Source organism: Phacochoerus africanus, chromosome 9, assembly GCF_016906955.1.
Source record: "Phacochoerus africanus isolate WHEZ1 chromosome 9, ROS_Pafr_v1, whole genome shotgun sequence".
Classification (NCBI taxonomy): Eukaryota; Metazoa; Chordata; class Mammalia; order Artiodactyla; family Suidae; genus Phacochoerus; species Phacochoerus africanus.
In genome coordinates this window covers 101,435,133-101,453,300 of record NC_062552.1, presented here as the reverse complement: position 1 = coordinate 101,453,300, position 18,168 = coordinate 101,435,133, and the positions used below count along the sequence as shown (strand labels likewise).

At 40.9% G+C, this 18,168-nt stretch overlaps 1 protein-coding gene across 13 annotated transcripts in view; it reads right to left on the bottom strand.

Moving 5' to 3' along the window:
• Positions 1 to 18,168, bottom strand: part of TTLL5 (tubulin tyrosine ligase like 5) — a 310,092-nt gene that overhangs the window by 282,016 nt on the left and 9,908 nt on the right. For 12 of the 13 annotated variants that reach the window (XM_047794889.1, XM_047794885.1, XM_047794888.1 and 9 more), the window contains exons 4-6: positions 9,370 to 9,452; positions 8,345 to 8,451; positions 5,754 to 5,884 (exon numbers count right to left, since the gene is read on the bottom strand). In XM_047794889.1, coding sequence (XP_047650845.1) covers positions 5,754 to 5,884; positions 8,345 to 8,451; positions 9,370 to 9,452 — 321 coding nt within the window. Of the gene's footprint in view, positions 1 to 5,753; positions 5,885 to 8,344; positions 8,452 to 9,369; positions 9,453 to 18,168 lie in introns of those variants that run through there. The other variant, XM_047794898.1, reaches the window with a different exon arrangement.

The window sequence follows — 18,168 nt, the reverse complement described above, 5'->3', positions numbered from 1 at the left end:
AAACATGGAAGCAACCTAAATGTCCAATGATAAAGGAATGGATAAAGAAGATGTGGTGCATATATACAATGGAATATTACCCAGCCATAAAAAAGAATGAAATAATGCCATCTATGGCAACACAGATGGACCCAGAAATTATCATATTAAGTTAATCAGACTGTGAAAGACAAACATTATATGATATCACATGTGGAATCTAAAAAAAAGGATACAAATGAACTTATCTGCAAAACAGAAATAGACTCACAGACTTTGGAAAACTTTTGGTTATCAAAGGGGTCACATAGTAGGGAAGGAGTGGACTGGGGGTTTGGGGTTGGCATAGGCACACTGAGGTCTATGGAATGATTGGCCAACAGGGACTTGCTGTTTAGCATAAAGAACTCTATGCAATATTCTGTGATAACCTATGTGGGGAAAGCATCTAAAAGAGAATGGATGTCTGTGCATGTATAACTGAATCACTTTGTTGTACAGCGAAATTATCACCACATTGTAAAGTGACTATATTTCAATAAACCTTTAAAAAAATGAAAGGAAAAAAAGAATTATTTCTGTCTCTCTCACAACTAAAGACAGCCAGAGGACACAATTCTAACCAGTGAGAAGTAAAGAGAAATCTGCTGGGATTTGGGGGGAAGTTTTGCTTTTCTGATATTGGTGCCACCCTGTCTTCCCTACTGTTTCCTTCTTCCTGCTTAGAAAGTTGTCCACTGGGGGCAAGATTCTTTTTTAGGCTCTTTGGGGTCACAGGCCTCCAATTCCACTACACACTGGAACTAGCAACAGTGGCACCAGGGGTCTAGCAAGATCTGGTCTATATATGCTAGGCCCCATACTCTAACTCCTGGGAATAGTCCAGAACTATCCAGGCTTTCACATACCTTGGGGCAGTGGTTGGTCTCTGGACTAGACTTCTACAGAGACGGATTTCGGGTTTTCTCTCATTAGAACAAAAAGCTACAAATCCATGAGCTCCGCCTGGGCTGGTATCTCTAGTGTCTTCAGGCAATCCTCACATCTGCTCTTCACCAGGTCCCTTCCAATGGCCCTTCGCAGCCCACTCCCATGCCCTTCTGCCCTCTCGAACACCCAAATCCACGCCCAGGACCCTCATTCCTGGTACTCGTCCTCAACCCTCCTCACCGACAAGGCTGGACATATGTAACTAAACCTACTCCCCCTGCTCTCCTCTCCATCTAAAATTTATCTGGGTGACCACTTAGCCTTCTTCCTGCCCTCCTTTTGGGGGAAAGAGATGCCCAGCTCCTTCCTAAAGCTCAGCCTTCTACTTGGGTGCTTGACTGAACCCTCTCCTGCCTCCCCTGGGACCTCATTCCCTTGCTCATATCTTCTGGCTCTCTCTCCCTTCTGACTTCTCTTCTCTTTCTTTTTCTCTTCCTTGGCAATCACATCCCCCTCCATATCTACAACTTTAAGAGTCTATATCTCTGGAGTTCCTGTTGTGGCTCAGTGGGTTAAGAACAACCCGGCATAGTCTCCATGAGGATGCAGGGTCCATCCCTGGCCTCACTCAGTGGGTTAAGGATCTGGAGTTGCCGCGAGTTGTGGTGTTGGTTGAAGATGTGGCTCATATTCAGTGTTGCTGTGGCTGTGGTGCGGCTCTGATTCGATCCCTAGCCTGAAGAACTTCCATATGCCACAGGTATGGCTGTTTAAAAAAAAAAAAAAAGAATCTATATCTCCAGCCAGAACTCAAAACTGCCTTTACAGCTCCCTACAAAACATCATTACATGCAGAGTTCCATGGTGGCACAGCAGGTTGAGGATCTGGTGTTGTCACTGCTGCAGCTTGGGTTGCTGCTATGGCTTGGGTTTGATCCCTGCCCCGGTCCTTCTGCATGCCTCGGGCAAGGCCAAAAAACAAACAAACAGACAAAAAACACCGTCACTCCTCGGAAGTTTGCAATCACCGCCAATCCACACCAGGTCCAAACTGTGACACTCCTCCTGGCTGTCCCACTCTTCCTCTGCGGTCCTGGTTATACTCCCCCGGTTAGGGACTTAACAAGATCCTCCCAGCTTCTGAGACTCTTGCCTTCAGATATCTTTGACCCCGGCCTCATGACTCACAGCCAGTTAGTAAACCGTGCTTATTCTACCACTCTCTCCACCGCCACCTTTCCACCCCAGCTCCTAGCTCAGTCTATCCACACCTCTTACTGGGATCATGAGCTTGCAAGTGACGACTGTGTTTCTTCCCCTTGCTCTCTCCGATTGATTTCATGCAGTTATTTTCCTAAAGGCCAGCCTGTTCCTGTCCCTTTCCTTCTCAGAAAAAATCTCCTGTCCACACTCCAGCAAGCACTGGAAGGTCAGGAACACAAGAGTCATGGAGAAAGGGAGGACAGCAAAGGAAAAGAAGAGAACCTAAAACAGACTCTACGAAGAAAAGGAATGTCTCTTTGAAAGAGGAAGTGGTAGGAATAGGAGGGTTTGTCCCCTAATATGTAAACTTAGCAACACAATTAACCTACTGCTGCTGGATTTCTTCCCGGTGGATTTATTTTTTATTTTTATTTTTATTTTTATTTTTTTTTAAATTGTCTTTTTGCCATTTCTCGGGCTGCTCCTGCGGCATATGGAGGTTCCCAGGCTAGGGGTCTAATCGGAGCTGTAGCCTCCGGCCTCCGCCAGAGCCACAGCAATGTGGGATCCGAGCCGCGTCTGCAACCTACACCATAGCTCACGGCAACGCCGAATCCTTAACCCACTGATCAAGGCCAGGGTTCGAACCCGCAACATCATGGTTCCTAATATTCATTAACTACTGAGCCACGACGGAACTCCTTCCCGGTGGATTTAATGTCAAGGTCACGGACTCTGGACACTGGCAAAGAATGACCAGCATGCTGGCAGGATTGAAACTAAGAAGATTCTTCTTTATTACCATGTCTTCCCTGGTCCCTCTTTCCCACAGTAAGTCCCCCCTGTGGTCTTTGGGTGGCAATGGCAACTCGGGATTTGTTTTGAGACAGAAGAACAACACTTGCCTGTAATAACCACCCTGTGGCTAAATGTGGTGGCTGTGGGTTGCAGCTGTATTCAGTCTATGTGTTCTACTGGCTTTTTGAATTCATTTCTGTTAGAAAGTAGAACTCCTGGAGTTCCCGTCGTGGCGCAGTGGTTAACGAATCCGACTAGGAACCATGAGGTTTCGGGTTCGGTCCCTGCCCTTGCTCAGTGGGTTAAGGATCCGGCGTTGCCGTGAGCTGTGGTGTAGGTTGCAGACGCGGCTCGGATCCCGCGTTGCTGTGGCTCTGGCGGAGGCCGGTGGCTACAGCTCCGATTCAACCCCTAGCCTGGGAACCTCCATATGCCTCGGGAGCGGCCCAAGAAATAGCAACAACAACAACAAAGACAAAAGACAAAAAAAAAAAAAAAAAGAAAGTAGAACTCCTAAGAGTTTGAATAATATACTAAAGAAGCAATTCTTCTGAAAGTCAGGTCAGGCTTGAATGGATGGAAAAACTCTATCTAATCTTCCAAATGAGCATCCAGCCCTCGATCTGCCTCCAAAGGGTAGGCAAGAGCTTCAGAATGAGAGAGAGTGGAGAGAGGAAGGGAATTTTCAACTTAATATCCCCTCAATGTTTAAGAGGGAATTACTCTGGAGTTTGAGTTCTCATCAGGAATTCAACAGTGGGAGGAGTTCATATCGGGAATCCTTTTGCATTGCTGACATGCTAGTTGAAGCATTTTTATGCCATCATGTTTTTTATTTTTATTACATAACAATATGTCTCAACATAACTTGAAGTAGGAAATATTATTGGACATTTATTAAGTACCTATCAGGCACCATTCCAACTGCTTTCCCTATATTAACCTATTTAAACATCCCAACAACACTACAATGTCAGTGCTAGTAACAGTCCCATTTTACAAAGGAGGGAGCTAAGGCACCGGAGGTTTCAGTAGCATGGCTAAAGTCCCATACCAAAAATCCCTAACTATAAATGTTCAGCTTTGAGTGCACTGCAGCTTTGAAGTTAACTTAATTCATTTAGTTAATCCTCTATTGTGACATATTTCAGAGCCTTCGGTGGGCAAACACTGAACTGCCAACCCCATTGGTCCCAGCAAGGGCAAGAAGTATTCTCAGAGGGATGGCCTCACCCAGGTGGAAGTGGGAGGTCCTAGGGACTGACCCAGTGCTGCAGGCCCCAGAGGTGAGCACCCCACTGGGGGACCGGACCAGACTGCTGAGTCCAATAGGTCAAAAAAAATCAAAAGTCAACAGAAAACCATCTCTTCCTATCTTCATGCTTCCTCTACCCATAAGATAGGAATAGTCTCTCTCGGACTTACTGAGAAGAAAACTGTCTGCCTGCCCTCTCCGTGTGCTGTGCCTGATCCTCCTCACAGAAGTGACTCCTCTCTCTGGCCACACTGGAAAATGGTCACTGTGTGCACACGCCCAGTGTCTTTGGCCATGAAGACCAAAGCACAGTGGTGAGGAGCTTGGCTTCTGAAGCCAAAGTGCCAGGTCTGGATCCTAATCCATCATTTGCAGCTGAGAAACTTACAGAAAGTTACTTAACCTCTCTGTACCTTCGTCTTCCCATCAGTAAAACTGGGAACAATAACAGTACTACCTCAGAGTAGGCGTCACTTAGAAGAGGGCCGAACAGAAAGGAAATGTACATGAAATGTGAGCTATTATTATTATTCCTATTTAGACTCTCACAAAAGACCTGTCTCACCCCTTCTCTGTTCTCATGCCTCTTCTGTGCACTAAGCCTATGGAGGCAGGCTCTGCCCATCATGGGGGAAAGCCTGAAATAGCCCATCTCCTCTGCTTGGCCCTGGGAAAGTAGGTTCACTTCAAGACAAAAGAAATAAGAGGCCCATTGAGATCTGGATACAGGTCATGTTCCCAGCAATAGAGCTGGTGTTCCCAACCCTATTTCACTCCCAAGTGTATCTGTCAATTAGTCTGAACTCCAAGGAGAGAGGGTGTGACTAACTGGTACCTCCAAACCCTAACACCAAAAGCTGCATGAAACTGGTACCCCAAAGAATGCAAATCACACAAGCCCAGAAACTGAGGTGACAGTAATATTCCCTAAATAACAAGAGGAAAAGAGACACCAAAAAGGATGCATATGAAGAAGTACAGACATCCTTACATGGGCACTAACTCTTGTCAATGAAAAAGAGACTTTCTGTACCAGACAGGAGCACATTTACTTTCTTTTTTTTTTCTTTTTTCTTTTCTTTTTTTTTTTTTTTGGGCTGTACCTATAGCATATGGAAGTTCCCAGGCTAGGGGTCAGATCAGAGCTACAGCTGCCGGCCTACACCACAACCACAGCAACGCGGGATCTGTGTCTGTGACCTCCGCCACATCTCATGGCAATGCCAGATCCTTAACCCACTGAGCAGGGCCAGGGATCAAACCGCATCCTCATGGATACTAGTCAGGTTCATTCCCACTGAGCCACAACAGGAATTCCCCAGAAGCTCATTTATATGACACCAATGGGTCCTTACATAGATGATACTGACAAGCTTATTACTAAGAGCAAATACACAGGTACACATCAGAAAAAAAAAAAAAAAAAAAAAACAGTTTTAAAGTTATCTCTGCAGCTGTTTCACTAAAGAAACAATTTTTTTTAAGGATCTGAAAAGCCCTGATTGCTTCCTGGCTTGAGGCAGCCCTTGGAGTAAATCTGGCCCAGGGTCAGTTGCTGGGGATGGGGCCTTAGAAGTCAAGCACTTACTACAGAATTCCGCATACTCAGCTGGCAGCAGGAAGGTCTGAGGGAGGATGTGAAAAGCCTTGAATCCATGTGTGTGCTGCATTCGAATGATGTTTTTGTACAGTCGGTCCTTCCGGGTTAGTTCATACGACCTAAAATTCATAAAAGCATTTCCATCTCAGTAAACTATGACTCAGAGGTTTTCTTGTGTTATCACAGTTTACGAGCAGTTACTAAGGACAGTATCATATCCCAAATTATCAATGTGTCAAGGAAATGATCACCTTAAAATGAAGGCAGTAAGTGCTACCTATCAGGGAGCGTAATCTGGCAGAGTACAAAAAGGCACTTGAGTGAATTAGTCTCCTCGACTGGATTCCTCAGTCCATGGTTTGTTGTGCTATTTAAAAACCATCAAAGAGGAGTACCCTGGTGGCCTAGTGTTTCAGGATTTGGCGTTGTCACTGCTGTGGCTCAGGTTTGATCCCAGGCCCGGGAACTTCCACATGCCGTGGCCCAAAACAAACAAACATATGAACAAAAAACCCAGAATGGTCCTCTATTAAGGAACTTAATAAAGAACTTCATTTAAAAAAAAATGTAATAATCTTTGCTGTAACCATTAAAAACATATTCTGTTTCCTCAGTTCAAAATTTTCACGGATTTCTTAAAATCAAAAAGTTGCTCTGCCAAATCTAGGTATCATAGACACTTCTTACCCATGGTCTTCCTCAGCTCTTGAGCAGAGGTCCTCAAATTTTAGTGCACACAAGAATCACCTATAGAGTGTCTTCTAAAATGAATATTCCAGGGTCACATCTCTCAAAATTCTGGGATGAAGTCTAGGATTCTGCATTTTAAACATCTACCCCAAGTGATTTTGGTACAGATGTCCAGAGACCACACTGTACCACTGGTTTAGTCTAGAACAGTACTTTCCAAATTTGACTGCGATATATATCATCTCATTGCATCTAAAACATATAGCTTTTATACAGTATAGGCTGGGTATTTATACACTTTGAGTATAAGAAAGTAGTACTGAATAATCAAGAAAGAGCTTCTGTTTCATGAAAATGAGGAGAAAAGTGTATGAGGTGACTGAAAATCAAACTTGTGAGCAAAAGTGAGAATGGAGGCATAAGTCCTGGAAATAAAATATAATGTAATCAATGACTAAATAAAACTTTTATTGTATTTTCATCTCTACATTTGATAGATGAGATTAGCTGCCCTCTTCTCCAGCAGGTCATATATCTCTCCATGGTTAAATATTACTTGCAGGATAAGAATAAGCCAGGGTTTCAGCATCAATTACATTGTTATTTTCTTTTCCATAGATGTAAACATTGAGAAACCTTGTTCACAACAGTAATAACTAATACCTTTATAGCGTTTATATAGGGCAGGCATGCACTGTTCTAAACACTTTAGATCTGGATACAATGAATCTTCACAACAGTCCTACGAAATGTGTGTCACCAGTATCTTCTTTTTAGCAATGAGGAAGCTGATGCACAGAAAGGTCACTTGTCCAAGAGAGTCTGCAGAGCTTCGATCTGGCCCCAGAGCCCGTGCTTCTAGCACTAGGTAACATTGCCTCTCTAGGCTGACATTAACCAAAACGACAGGAAGGAGTTTATGATAGCAATGACACCTAATTTTTTTTCCCTTTTTTTTTAAGGGTGGCACCTATGGCATATGGAAGTTCCCAGGCAAGGGGTCAAATTAGAACTGCAGCCGCCAGCCTATGCCACAGCCACAGCAATGCAGCATCCACAGCGACCCACTGAGTGAGGCCAGGGATCAAACCCATATTCTCAATGGAAATCATTACCATGCAAAAGGATCTGTTACTAGATCCTTTTAGTTTTTTTTTTTTGGGGGGGGGGTTGTTTTTTACTATTACTAGAATTAAACGTCATTTTTTTGGTTCCTTTGTTTGGAACCCTGAAAATTTACACCCCAGGACAATGTACCATATTAAGATTCTACGTGGGCCACTCTTATAATGAAGGGGAGAAACAGCAACCACGAAAAACAAGGTTAAAAAGAGAGAATCTGTCCACAGGAGGGACTCGCAAGCAGCTCAATTTTAAGAAAGAGAATCTATATGATTTACAATCTAGAAGCAGTGTCTTTTAAAACCAACCAGAACAGAGTTCCCATTGTGGCTCAGCGGAAACAAATCCAACTAGGAATCATGAGGTTGTGCGTTCAATTCCTGGCCTCACTCAGTGGGTTAAGGATCCAGCTTTGTCGTGAGCTATGGTATAATTTGCAGATACAGCTCAGATCTGATGTTGCTATGGCTATGGTGTAGGCCAGAAGCTGTAGCTCCGACTGGAACCCTAGCCTGGGAACCTCCATACGCCACAGGTGCAGCCCTAAAACGCAATAAAAATAAAATAAAACCAACCAGGTCGACAGAGTCCTTGCCAAGTCTTTAGATATGTCTCAGGATGTGAACACCTCAGACTGATTTGCAGACTGCTGCCCTGTATCACAGACTTTTTTTTTTTTTTTTTAAGGACATTAATTATCTCTGCTGGCTACACGCCTCAATGTCAGATACCATTAAAATAGAACAAAGTAGCTTCAAGAGCATTACCTGGGAAAGTGATTAACCTTTTGTGCTTCAGAGAGGGTACGAAGTAAGAAGGGCTTCAAGTGGGATCCTGTCCACATTAGGTTATAGTCAGTGCTGCTTGGATGAACCTAAGGGCAGAAAAAAAAAAAAAAAAACAGATAAAAAACACCAGAGACACGGAGTTCCCATCATGGCTCAGTGGAAGCAAGTCTGACTTGAGGACAGAGGTTCGATCCCTGGCCTTGCTCAGTGAGTTGGGGATCCGTCGTTGCCATGAGCTGTGGTGTAGGTCACCGACGCAGCTCAGATCTGGTATTGCTGTGGCTGTGGTGTAGGCCGGCAGCTGTAGCTCTGATTAGACCCTTAGCCTGGGAACCTCCATATGTCTTGGGTATGGCCCTAAAAAAAAAAAAAAAAAGACAAAAAAAAAACTACAGTGAGTTTTAAAGGACCTGCAAATCACCTGTCCCTCCCCACCCCCAAGGAGTGGACCCTTGATCCAAGCTAGGCCAATCACCCTATTTCCAGAATATGATTCCTGAGTAGAGAAAGGCACGAGAACAGTGAATGGAGTTGATTCACTTCCGCAGCAATAGAGAAGGTCCAAAACACTTCTGTTGCCAGATCCCTGGGGTGCTTGCAGTATCTCTTCTCCCAAAGGCCTACTGTTTCAGCTTTTCCTTTGCCAGCCACTCTGCATACAGCTTTCCTGCAAATCCCTTTACGTTTAAGTTAGGCAGAGTCTGTTTCTGCTGCTTGCAATCAAAGAGCCTTAACTGGATGTTAGATAATTCCTTACAGGCAACTCTGCCTCTAGCCCATGCCTAAAAACACAGCAAGGAAAAAATTTTTTGCCAAAAAAGAAAAAAAAAATTCTTGTGAAAAAGTTTTCCATGTACTTCAAGGATAAATTGGTAAAGCCACTCTGAAAGTCAACAGCAAGTTCTGTATCATCACTAAGCAGTGGTCCCATGTACTTTCTCAAGCTGGCCCTGTTAACTGACAGCTTTTGAGCAGATCAGGTAAGGTATGAAAAATGAACTTACTTCATGAAATCCGTGGGCTGTCAAAATGCTGCGTACCAGGCGACTGTCCGTTCGTACAATTTTGTAAGACAAATGATAACGTTCTAAAGAAAAATATAGCATCAAGTTCAGTAACCAGAAAGTTAACCATAGAGAAAGAAATAAAAGAAAGAAACTGAATGGTGGCTGGCTTAATTACACTCAACAACATTATCTGCTATCCTTATGCTCCTGTAAGTAGGTTGAGAATTATTTGGGACCAAGGTTCCAAGATTCACTAGGTGTCACTAAACATGGATGAGGGGAAATAAATGACATTGCTGTCTTCACATCAATATTTCTAGCTGCAATCTAGTATTATCTGCAATTAGGAATATGAGCAACAAAGCAGAATAGCATCAGCAAATGCCTGTGACCTTGCCACCAAGAGATGCCATGTATTGTAATATTATTTTACGGCTATTACAATTATCTCATAAAAATCACTTATTCTCACAGTATTTAAAATTATGGCAGTTAACAGATTTACCACTAGGTCAATGAGCTAATAAAAAGTGCAAACATCACAAATTTTGTTTTTAAAAATATTTTGAGGAGCTCCTGTTGTGCCTCAGTGGGTTATGAACCCAACTGGTATTATCCCTGAGGATGTGGGTTCAATCCCTGGCCTAGCTCAGTGGCTTAAGGATCTGGCATTGCCATGAGCTGTGGTGTAGGTCACAGATGTGGCTCAGATCCTGCATTGCTGTGGCTCCAGTATGGGCTGGTGGCTACAGCTCCAAATGGACCCCTAGCCTGGGAACCTCCATATGCCATGGGTGCAGCCCTAAAAGACAAAAAGACAAGAAAAATAAATAAATAAAGTTGAATTAACTGCTAACCTTCTGGAATTGGAGGAATTCATATAAAAATCTAGGTTTCTGGGCTTCTCTGGAAAACTTTTGCCTTGCCAGAGAGAGACAGGTTGCCAGAGTCAACCAGAAAAGTGCAAGTTCTCCCTTCAGGATGGGCCTGCGCTGTCCAGTTCAGCACCAACCTGACCCAGGTTGGTCATTCTTAACTCCTGCCAGGCCCCTGAGAGCATTCTGTGCTTGTGACCCCTATCTAAGAGGAAAGTCAGTAATCATGTGAGGTTTCTATATATCTCCAAAGACTAACATTGACTCTATCCCATTAAATTCAGTCTCTTTATATACACCATGGCAAACTGTTAGCTAGGACTTCTATAGAACAATTTTCTAAAAGGACTGCATACTAAACAATTTCTGAATGAGTACAATACAGAAGTTTATGGATAGGCCCTAGAACAAAAGTCAGCATCTACTGCTACTTGCCCAGCCCTAGCAGAAACACCATGCCCAGTAGACACAGGATGATTGGAATGACAAGGCCAAACACTCTATAAGTTTCACTCTTGTGGCAACATCCTAAAGCCTAGTTACAGGGTTTTCCCAATGATCAATTACTATTATGTTGTCTTTGCAATATTATATGAGAAAAACAGTGCAGAGTCATATGTGTTCACTTTGGTGCAGAGTACAATGTAAGAAGCAGCACAGTGCACTGCTCAAGAGTTTATGTTCTAAGGTTTCCCAGAGCTTATCTCTATAAAAACAATCAATAGGAAGAGAAATTAGCTGAACTATGTTTCATTCTAGCAACAAGTAATACTCAACCATGGATAAACAAATCAATTTTATAAATGCTCAATTCATATTATTAAGAAATGAATTTCCATTTTTTTTACTTTTATTATTTATAAAAATTTTAACTAACTCATATTGTTTTAATTGTATTTTCATTAAGATTGTAATATCGTTCAAATCAGGACACATATTCTTTGGAGATATATGAGCACAAGACATTTTTTAAAAGATTTTGAAAAAAATCTGTGTTCTAATTCCAAGTGGGGGAAGGAAATCACAACATAGGTGTGGCGTATCTTGCTATGCCAAAAGAGGACAGTCACGAGGACTAAGAACATGTCACAAGACCTGGAAGGGGCTCTGTAAGGCCAAATCTGAGGCAATTTGAATATAGAAATGACTAGTGGGAATTCCTGTTGTGGAGCAGGAGAAATGAATCCAACTGGTATCCGTGAAGATGTGGGTTTGATCCTGACCTTGCTAAGTGGGTTAAGGATCTGGTGTTGTCATGAGCTGTGGTGTAGATCACAGACACAGCTCAGATCCTGCATTTCTGTGGCTGTGGTATAAGCCAGCAGCTGTAGCCTGGGAACTTCCATATGCCATGGGTGTGGCGCTAAAAAAAAGAAAGAAAGAATGAACGAACTAGTGACAGCAATAGACTAAACTCACTCTTAAAAAAGAAAACAACTCATTAATCCACACAGGTAAGACAGTGAGAAGGTATACTGACTTTCTACATAAGTCCAATACAAGTATCATCAAGGCATGGGCAGAGCTACGTTCCTTTCCACTAGAAGCTGCAAAAGGAAAGGAAATGGACCCTACCCTTTCCTTTTGCAGCTTCTAGAGGCTGCCCCCATTCTGTAGCTGGTGGCCCCCATTCTCTAGCTTCAAAGCCAGCAATGGCAGGTCTGGTCCTTTTCCCATTGCACCAGTCTGACCCTTCTTCTGTGCCCTTCCTACTTTAAAGGACTCTTGTAATTATACTGGGCCCACTTAAAGCATCTGCTTATCTGAAGGGTTAGCTGATTAGCAACCTTATTTCCATCTACGACCTCAATTCCTCTTTGCTAAGTCAGGTAACATTTTCACAAATTCTAGGGATTATAAAGTGGACATTTGGCGGGGGAGGGGGGAGACCATTACTAAAGAAAGGAAAGCTCTTCTTTACAGAAAAGCTAGCTAATAAATGCAGAAGGAAAAATAGAAATAAAAAATCACCATTTTACAAGAACTGTAAGAGCAAGTGATTCAGACAAGAACTAATAGGTACTATTAGTAGAGAATAGGATATTCATACATCTCAAAATATCACTTCAGAGGATGCTTCTAACAAAAGAGAAGGGCAGCTGTACAATGAAGCAATCTGGAAAACACGATCTTAATCAAACGATCAAACTTGCCATCACAAATAATGCCGTATAATGATATCATACGCTTCCTAATGTGATACACTTAGAACACAACTTCACTAAGTGATATTCCTGCAAATTCTTTGAAACTTTTTTAGCCTGAATTGAAACATGTGGAATCCATCTGACAAGCCCAAGCTTAAGGACATCTACAAGGCAACTAGTCTGGAATCTTTAAAAATATCACTGTCATGAAACTCATACACACAAAATCTGATAAATGGTTGTCGATAACAAAGGAGACTAAAAAAATATGACAACTAAATGCCTCTCTGATTGGATCCTGGATTTGAAGGGGAAAAAAAAGCAGGAGAGGACAAAATTGGAACAACTGGGAAATTTGGGCAGCGATTATATATTAGCTAAGAGTGCTTTTACCAATGACAGATTTCTTAAGTGCCATCACTGTACTATGATGAGAGAGAGGACGCTCTCATTCTTAGGATAAACATGTTGAATAAAGTATGTAGGTGTGGAATATGTGAACTGGTTTTCAAACTGTTCAGAGAGAAAGATGGAGAAGCAAACATAGCAAAATGTTAATACTTGAAACTAGGGAAACAGTATACATGCATTCATCGTACTAGCCTTACGACTTGTTAGAAAACGGGTTCTTTTCATTAAGACACCTGTAACTGCTGACATCTCCATTTCTGCACATGCAAAAGCCAAAGGCTCACCAACTGCTGGGACCAGGACTGTGCCCAATTCTTTGCCTGCTCTGCACCGCTTGCCTTGCAGCACCAGGCCACAGAGAAGTTGATGAGCAAACAGTGTGTGGGAAAATAGAGAATGATTACATGGGGACTTGGGGAGAAGGGAAAATAATAATACAAAGAGTATGTCTCTCAAGCCGAACTCCCAGCATCCACATCCAGGCTCTACTACTTCCTGCCTGTCATCTTGAATAATTATTTCGCTATGCTCAATTTCCTCACCTATAAAATGGGGTCGATAACAAAGGTACTTATAAGGTAGCTGAAAGCACTAAATCAATTAATAACATGGAGAGCTTTTAGAATAAGAAAGCTGGCTGATACACTAAAAAAGTTTTTTCATGTAGTAAAAAAGTAAACACATAGTAAAATAGCTACTAAGACATAGTATCAGACATAGGAAATTATACATTTTATACAGCAGTTTAAAAAATAAAAACGCTACTCTACCCTTTTTCCTATTCTACAGAATAGGAAGAAAAATGCAGTCATCACTGTGCTCAGTGGAAGACTTGATTCCAAGCTATGTAAGTAGTAAGCAGTGACCGACTGCTTCTAATCCATACCAACCAATGATAACCCAATGATAACCCAACTCAGACGCACTGAACATGTTCCAAAAGGGGCGTGCAGGAGTGACTGCTGGGGGTTTTAACTCACATTCATGTTCTGTGTCCACCAGTCCTACATCCACTAACGTTGATTACCAGTACTTACTAGGTCAGAGGTTATAAACTGGTAATCCAGGAGCCAAGTACAGCCTGTAAACACAGTCTGTCCGTCCCTCACAGTGTTTTCAGTATAAAATTGAATTAGTTGTTAACTTTCTTAAATTGGAAGAATTCATACAAAAATCTAGATTTATGGGCTTCTTTTGAAACCCCTGGTAAGCCTGGGCTCCCTCTCTCTAGCAAGAATCAAAGAGAGAACTGCAACTATAAACTGAACCTGCCCAACTGTTCAAGACAGAACCACCTTAGCCATGTTTTCTTCCATATAAAAACAAGAGGCAAGGCATGGTCCTGCTAGCAAACTGCCAAACATCTGACATCTGAGCCTCTGAACATGCATCAGATCAATTCCGTCATGACACTGTAGCATTTCCTCTTCTCCAATCACTCACATGCATCCCAGGAAACAACCTGAAGTACTAGGACCCCTGGCAAGTTCCAGGACTGGCTGTGGCAGAGCAAAGACAAACAACCAATAATCTGTCAGCACAGAAGCACCTAGGGAGTGGTGAAGTGCCCTAAGGGGTTTGATCAAAACCAGCATGGGAAACTAGAATGAAGATAAAACTGACATTTTTGGCTTTAGACTATAAAAATAAACCCTTCAATGGCAACACAGTATAGCTTTGCCTTACTATCAGAAAATTAGGTCTTTACCTGTACTGTGGAATACGGTAGCCACAAGCCACGTACAACTACTGAGCACTTGAAATGTGACTAGTATGGCAAAGAAACTGAATTTTTTCATTTTATTTAATTTTAATAAATTTACATTTTAAAACTGATATTCAATTCAGTTATTGGAAAACTTGGCTGGAACAACTTGAGCATAGGAATTTACTTTTTCAACTATAACATTTATGAAATCTAAATACAGGCTAAATATTCCAATGAAAATTTTGCACCATATGGAGATGCGCTAAAAGTGTAAAATACACTGGATTTAAAATATTTTTACAAATTTTTTTATACTGAGTAAATGTGGAAATTATATCTTGAAATATATTATTAAAATTATATTATTATATTTACGTATTATATAAAAATAAATTATTAAAATTAATTTCACCTATTTCTACTTTTCTCATAAGGCTACTGAAAAATTACATATATAGCTTGGACCACATTTCTGCTTGACAGTACTAATCTATACAAATGCAAATTTATGAAACTGACACATTCAGAGGCAAAATATAAAATGATACTTCATTCTTGGAAAAGATTACTTTAAATTGAAAATATCTATTGCCTCTAAAAATAATTGCATTTACATGTTCAAAGTATACACAATTTTGAAAAAAAACATGGATACAGTGAGAAAAAAACATATTCCTGGAATATTTCATAAATAAACCTTATGAAATCTTACTGTATCAAAAATATTTACAGTGACTTCAATGATGCACTTAATAGATAACAGAAAAAACAAGGTTGGAATCTAACACTCTAAGATCAACAGAAGATAACTAATGACCCAGATACACTTCTCAAGGGGATTTAATCCAGGATTATGATCTGAGCAGATCTATGTCAGCTATTTAAGAGAGAGAGAAAAAAATAGGCCAAGAGTGTTTAACAATTCAGAAATCTGAGGCAGCGACTCATTCAAACTGTTCTTTTCATAAAGGAAGGTGAAGAAAATTATTAACCTCAAGGAATTGGGAATACACAGAAAGTTCAAAAACAGAGTTTGAGAAAAGTTTAGTGGTTTTTTCTTTAATCACAGGAATATGTACAGGAAAAAAACCCAGAGATTTATAGGTTCTAGAAAATGTGATTGCTTGAAAAATGGCATGATTACATTAATGGATGCTAGTTTCCAATAAGTGCTAGATCTATTAAAAAAGAAAGATCTGCCAATTGCCACAAATAAATGGACTCATTTGTATGACAAGCAAACCAAAATAAGTATATTGGGCGGGGGCAGTATTTACTTCTGCTGTTTTTAAGCTTTGATGTTTTGATTCCAATCATACTTAGAGGGAGTTTCAGCAAATGTTAGTAAATCTTCAGTTACAACAGGCTTCAGGGAAGATGAATGAACCTTGTCCCTTTAAGTGGTAACCTAGCAACTTGGTGAGGGGATTAGAATCCCTTGGGAAGGGAGGAGAATTCAAATTCCAGAAGCAGGTGCTCACTGCCTTCTGAACACCTAGTCTGGGCAAGGACAGACTTTAAAGTCAACTCAAAGTAGAGAGTAGATCCTGTTCAACAAGTAGAGTGAGCAGCACAAGTTCTGAGTGCTTACTATGTGCCAAACATTAAGTGATCTCATTCTCACAATGCCTGCAAGGTAGCTATTATCTCCATTTTACTAATAATGAAATGGACTGAGAGAGTTTTCGTGATTGTGCAAGGTTCACAGCTAGTTGATGCCAAAGCTGGGATCTGAACTAATGACTGAGAACCCATGTATAGACTTTTTCTACCACACCTAACAACAGTTTGGATCCATGTATGTCACCTTTGAAGACAGCTACAGGCTAACGCCAGGATTCAGAGCACTGCTTAAAATCAAAGAGGAGTGGAAATTAAAAAAAAAAAGTTAAGAACAGAAAAATAGTAGAGAAAATAAGCAAAATTAAAAGTTGGCTCTTTCAAAGTCATCAAAATTGACAAACCTTTAGTTAGACTGACTAGAAAAAAGAGAAAAGATTCAAATTACTAAAACCAGAAATGAAGGTGGGGACATTACTATTGTATTACAAAAATAAAAAGGATTATAAAAGAATACTATGAACAATTGTATGCCAACAAAATTAGATAAACTAAATAAAATGGACACGAAACCTAGAGAAACACAATTTATCAAAACAGACTCAGTAAGAAATAGAAAATAGAATAGACAAGCAGAGGTTGCACCAGTAACCAAAACCTTTGAGCAAAGAAAAGCCCAGCACTAGATGTTTCACTGGTGAATTATATTAAACATTTAAAGAATTAATACCAATCCTTCTCAAACTCTTCCGAAGAGGAAGAAGGAACTCAATCTCTGCAGCCAGCATTATCCTTATACCAAAGTTTGACAAAAGCATCAAGAGAATACTACAGAGCAATATCCTTTATGAATATAGATGTAAACATCCTCAGCAAAATATTGGCAAACCACATCCAGCAGCATATTAAAAGGATTATACACCACGACCAAGTAAGACTTATCTCAAGAATGCAAGGGTGGTTCAAGATACAAAAGTCAGTCAATGTAATACACCACATTAATAAAATGAAAGAAAAAGGACATAGAATCATCTCAATTGATGTTGAAAAAGCATTTGACAAAATCAACCACTGCATAGTAAAAACACTCAACAAAGGAACAGATGGGAACTCAATATGGTAAAAGGCATTTATGAAAACTCATAGCTAACATCATACTGAATGGTAAAAGACTGAAAGCCTTCCCCCTAAGATCAGGAACAAGACAAAAATGGTGCTTTCACCACTTCTATTCAACATTATACTAGAAGTTCCAGCCAAAGCATCAAAGCAATTAGTCCCTCCTCCACCACCAAAAAAAAAAGAAAAAAATAGAGTTCCTGTCATGGCCCAGCAGTAATGAACCCAACTAGTATCCATGAGGATGCAGGTTTGATCCCTGGCCCTGCTCAGTAGGTTAAGAATCTGGCATTGCCGTGAGCTGTGGTGTAGGTTGCAGATGCAGCTCGGATCCACAATTGCTATGGCTGTGGTATAGGCTAGCAGCTACAGCTCCGATTTGACCCCTAGTCTGGGAACTTCTATATGCCTTGGGTGAAGCCATAATAAAAAAAAAAAAAAAAGAAGAAGAAAGAAAGAAAAGAAAAAGAAGTAAAAGCATCCAGAAAGAAGTAGTAAAATATCTAATTGCTGATGACATGATCATGTAGAGAGATAATCCTAAAGAAAATACACACACACAGACACACACACACCATTAGAGCTAATAAGTGAGTTCAGCAAGGTTTCAGGCTATAAGGTGAGTATACAAAAATCAATAGTAGGAGTTTCCGTAGTGGCTCAGTGGAAACAAATTTGACTAGCATCGATGAGGATGCAGGGTTGATCCCTAGCCTTGCTCAGTGGGTTAAAGATCCAGCATTGCCACGAGCTATGGGGTAGGGCACAAAAGTGGCTCGGATCCCACATTGCTGTGGCTGTGGTGTAGGCCAGCAGCTACAGCTCTGATTCGACCCCAACCTGGGAACCTCCATATGAGATCCTAAAAGGACAAAAAAAAAAAAAAAAAAAAAGCAGTATTTATACTAACAAAGAACAACCCAAAAATGAAATTCCATTTATAACAGCATCAAAAATAATAAAATACTGAGGAGTA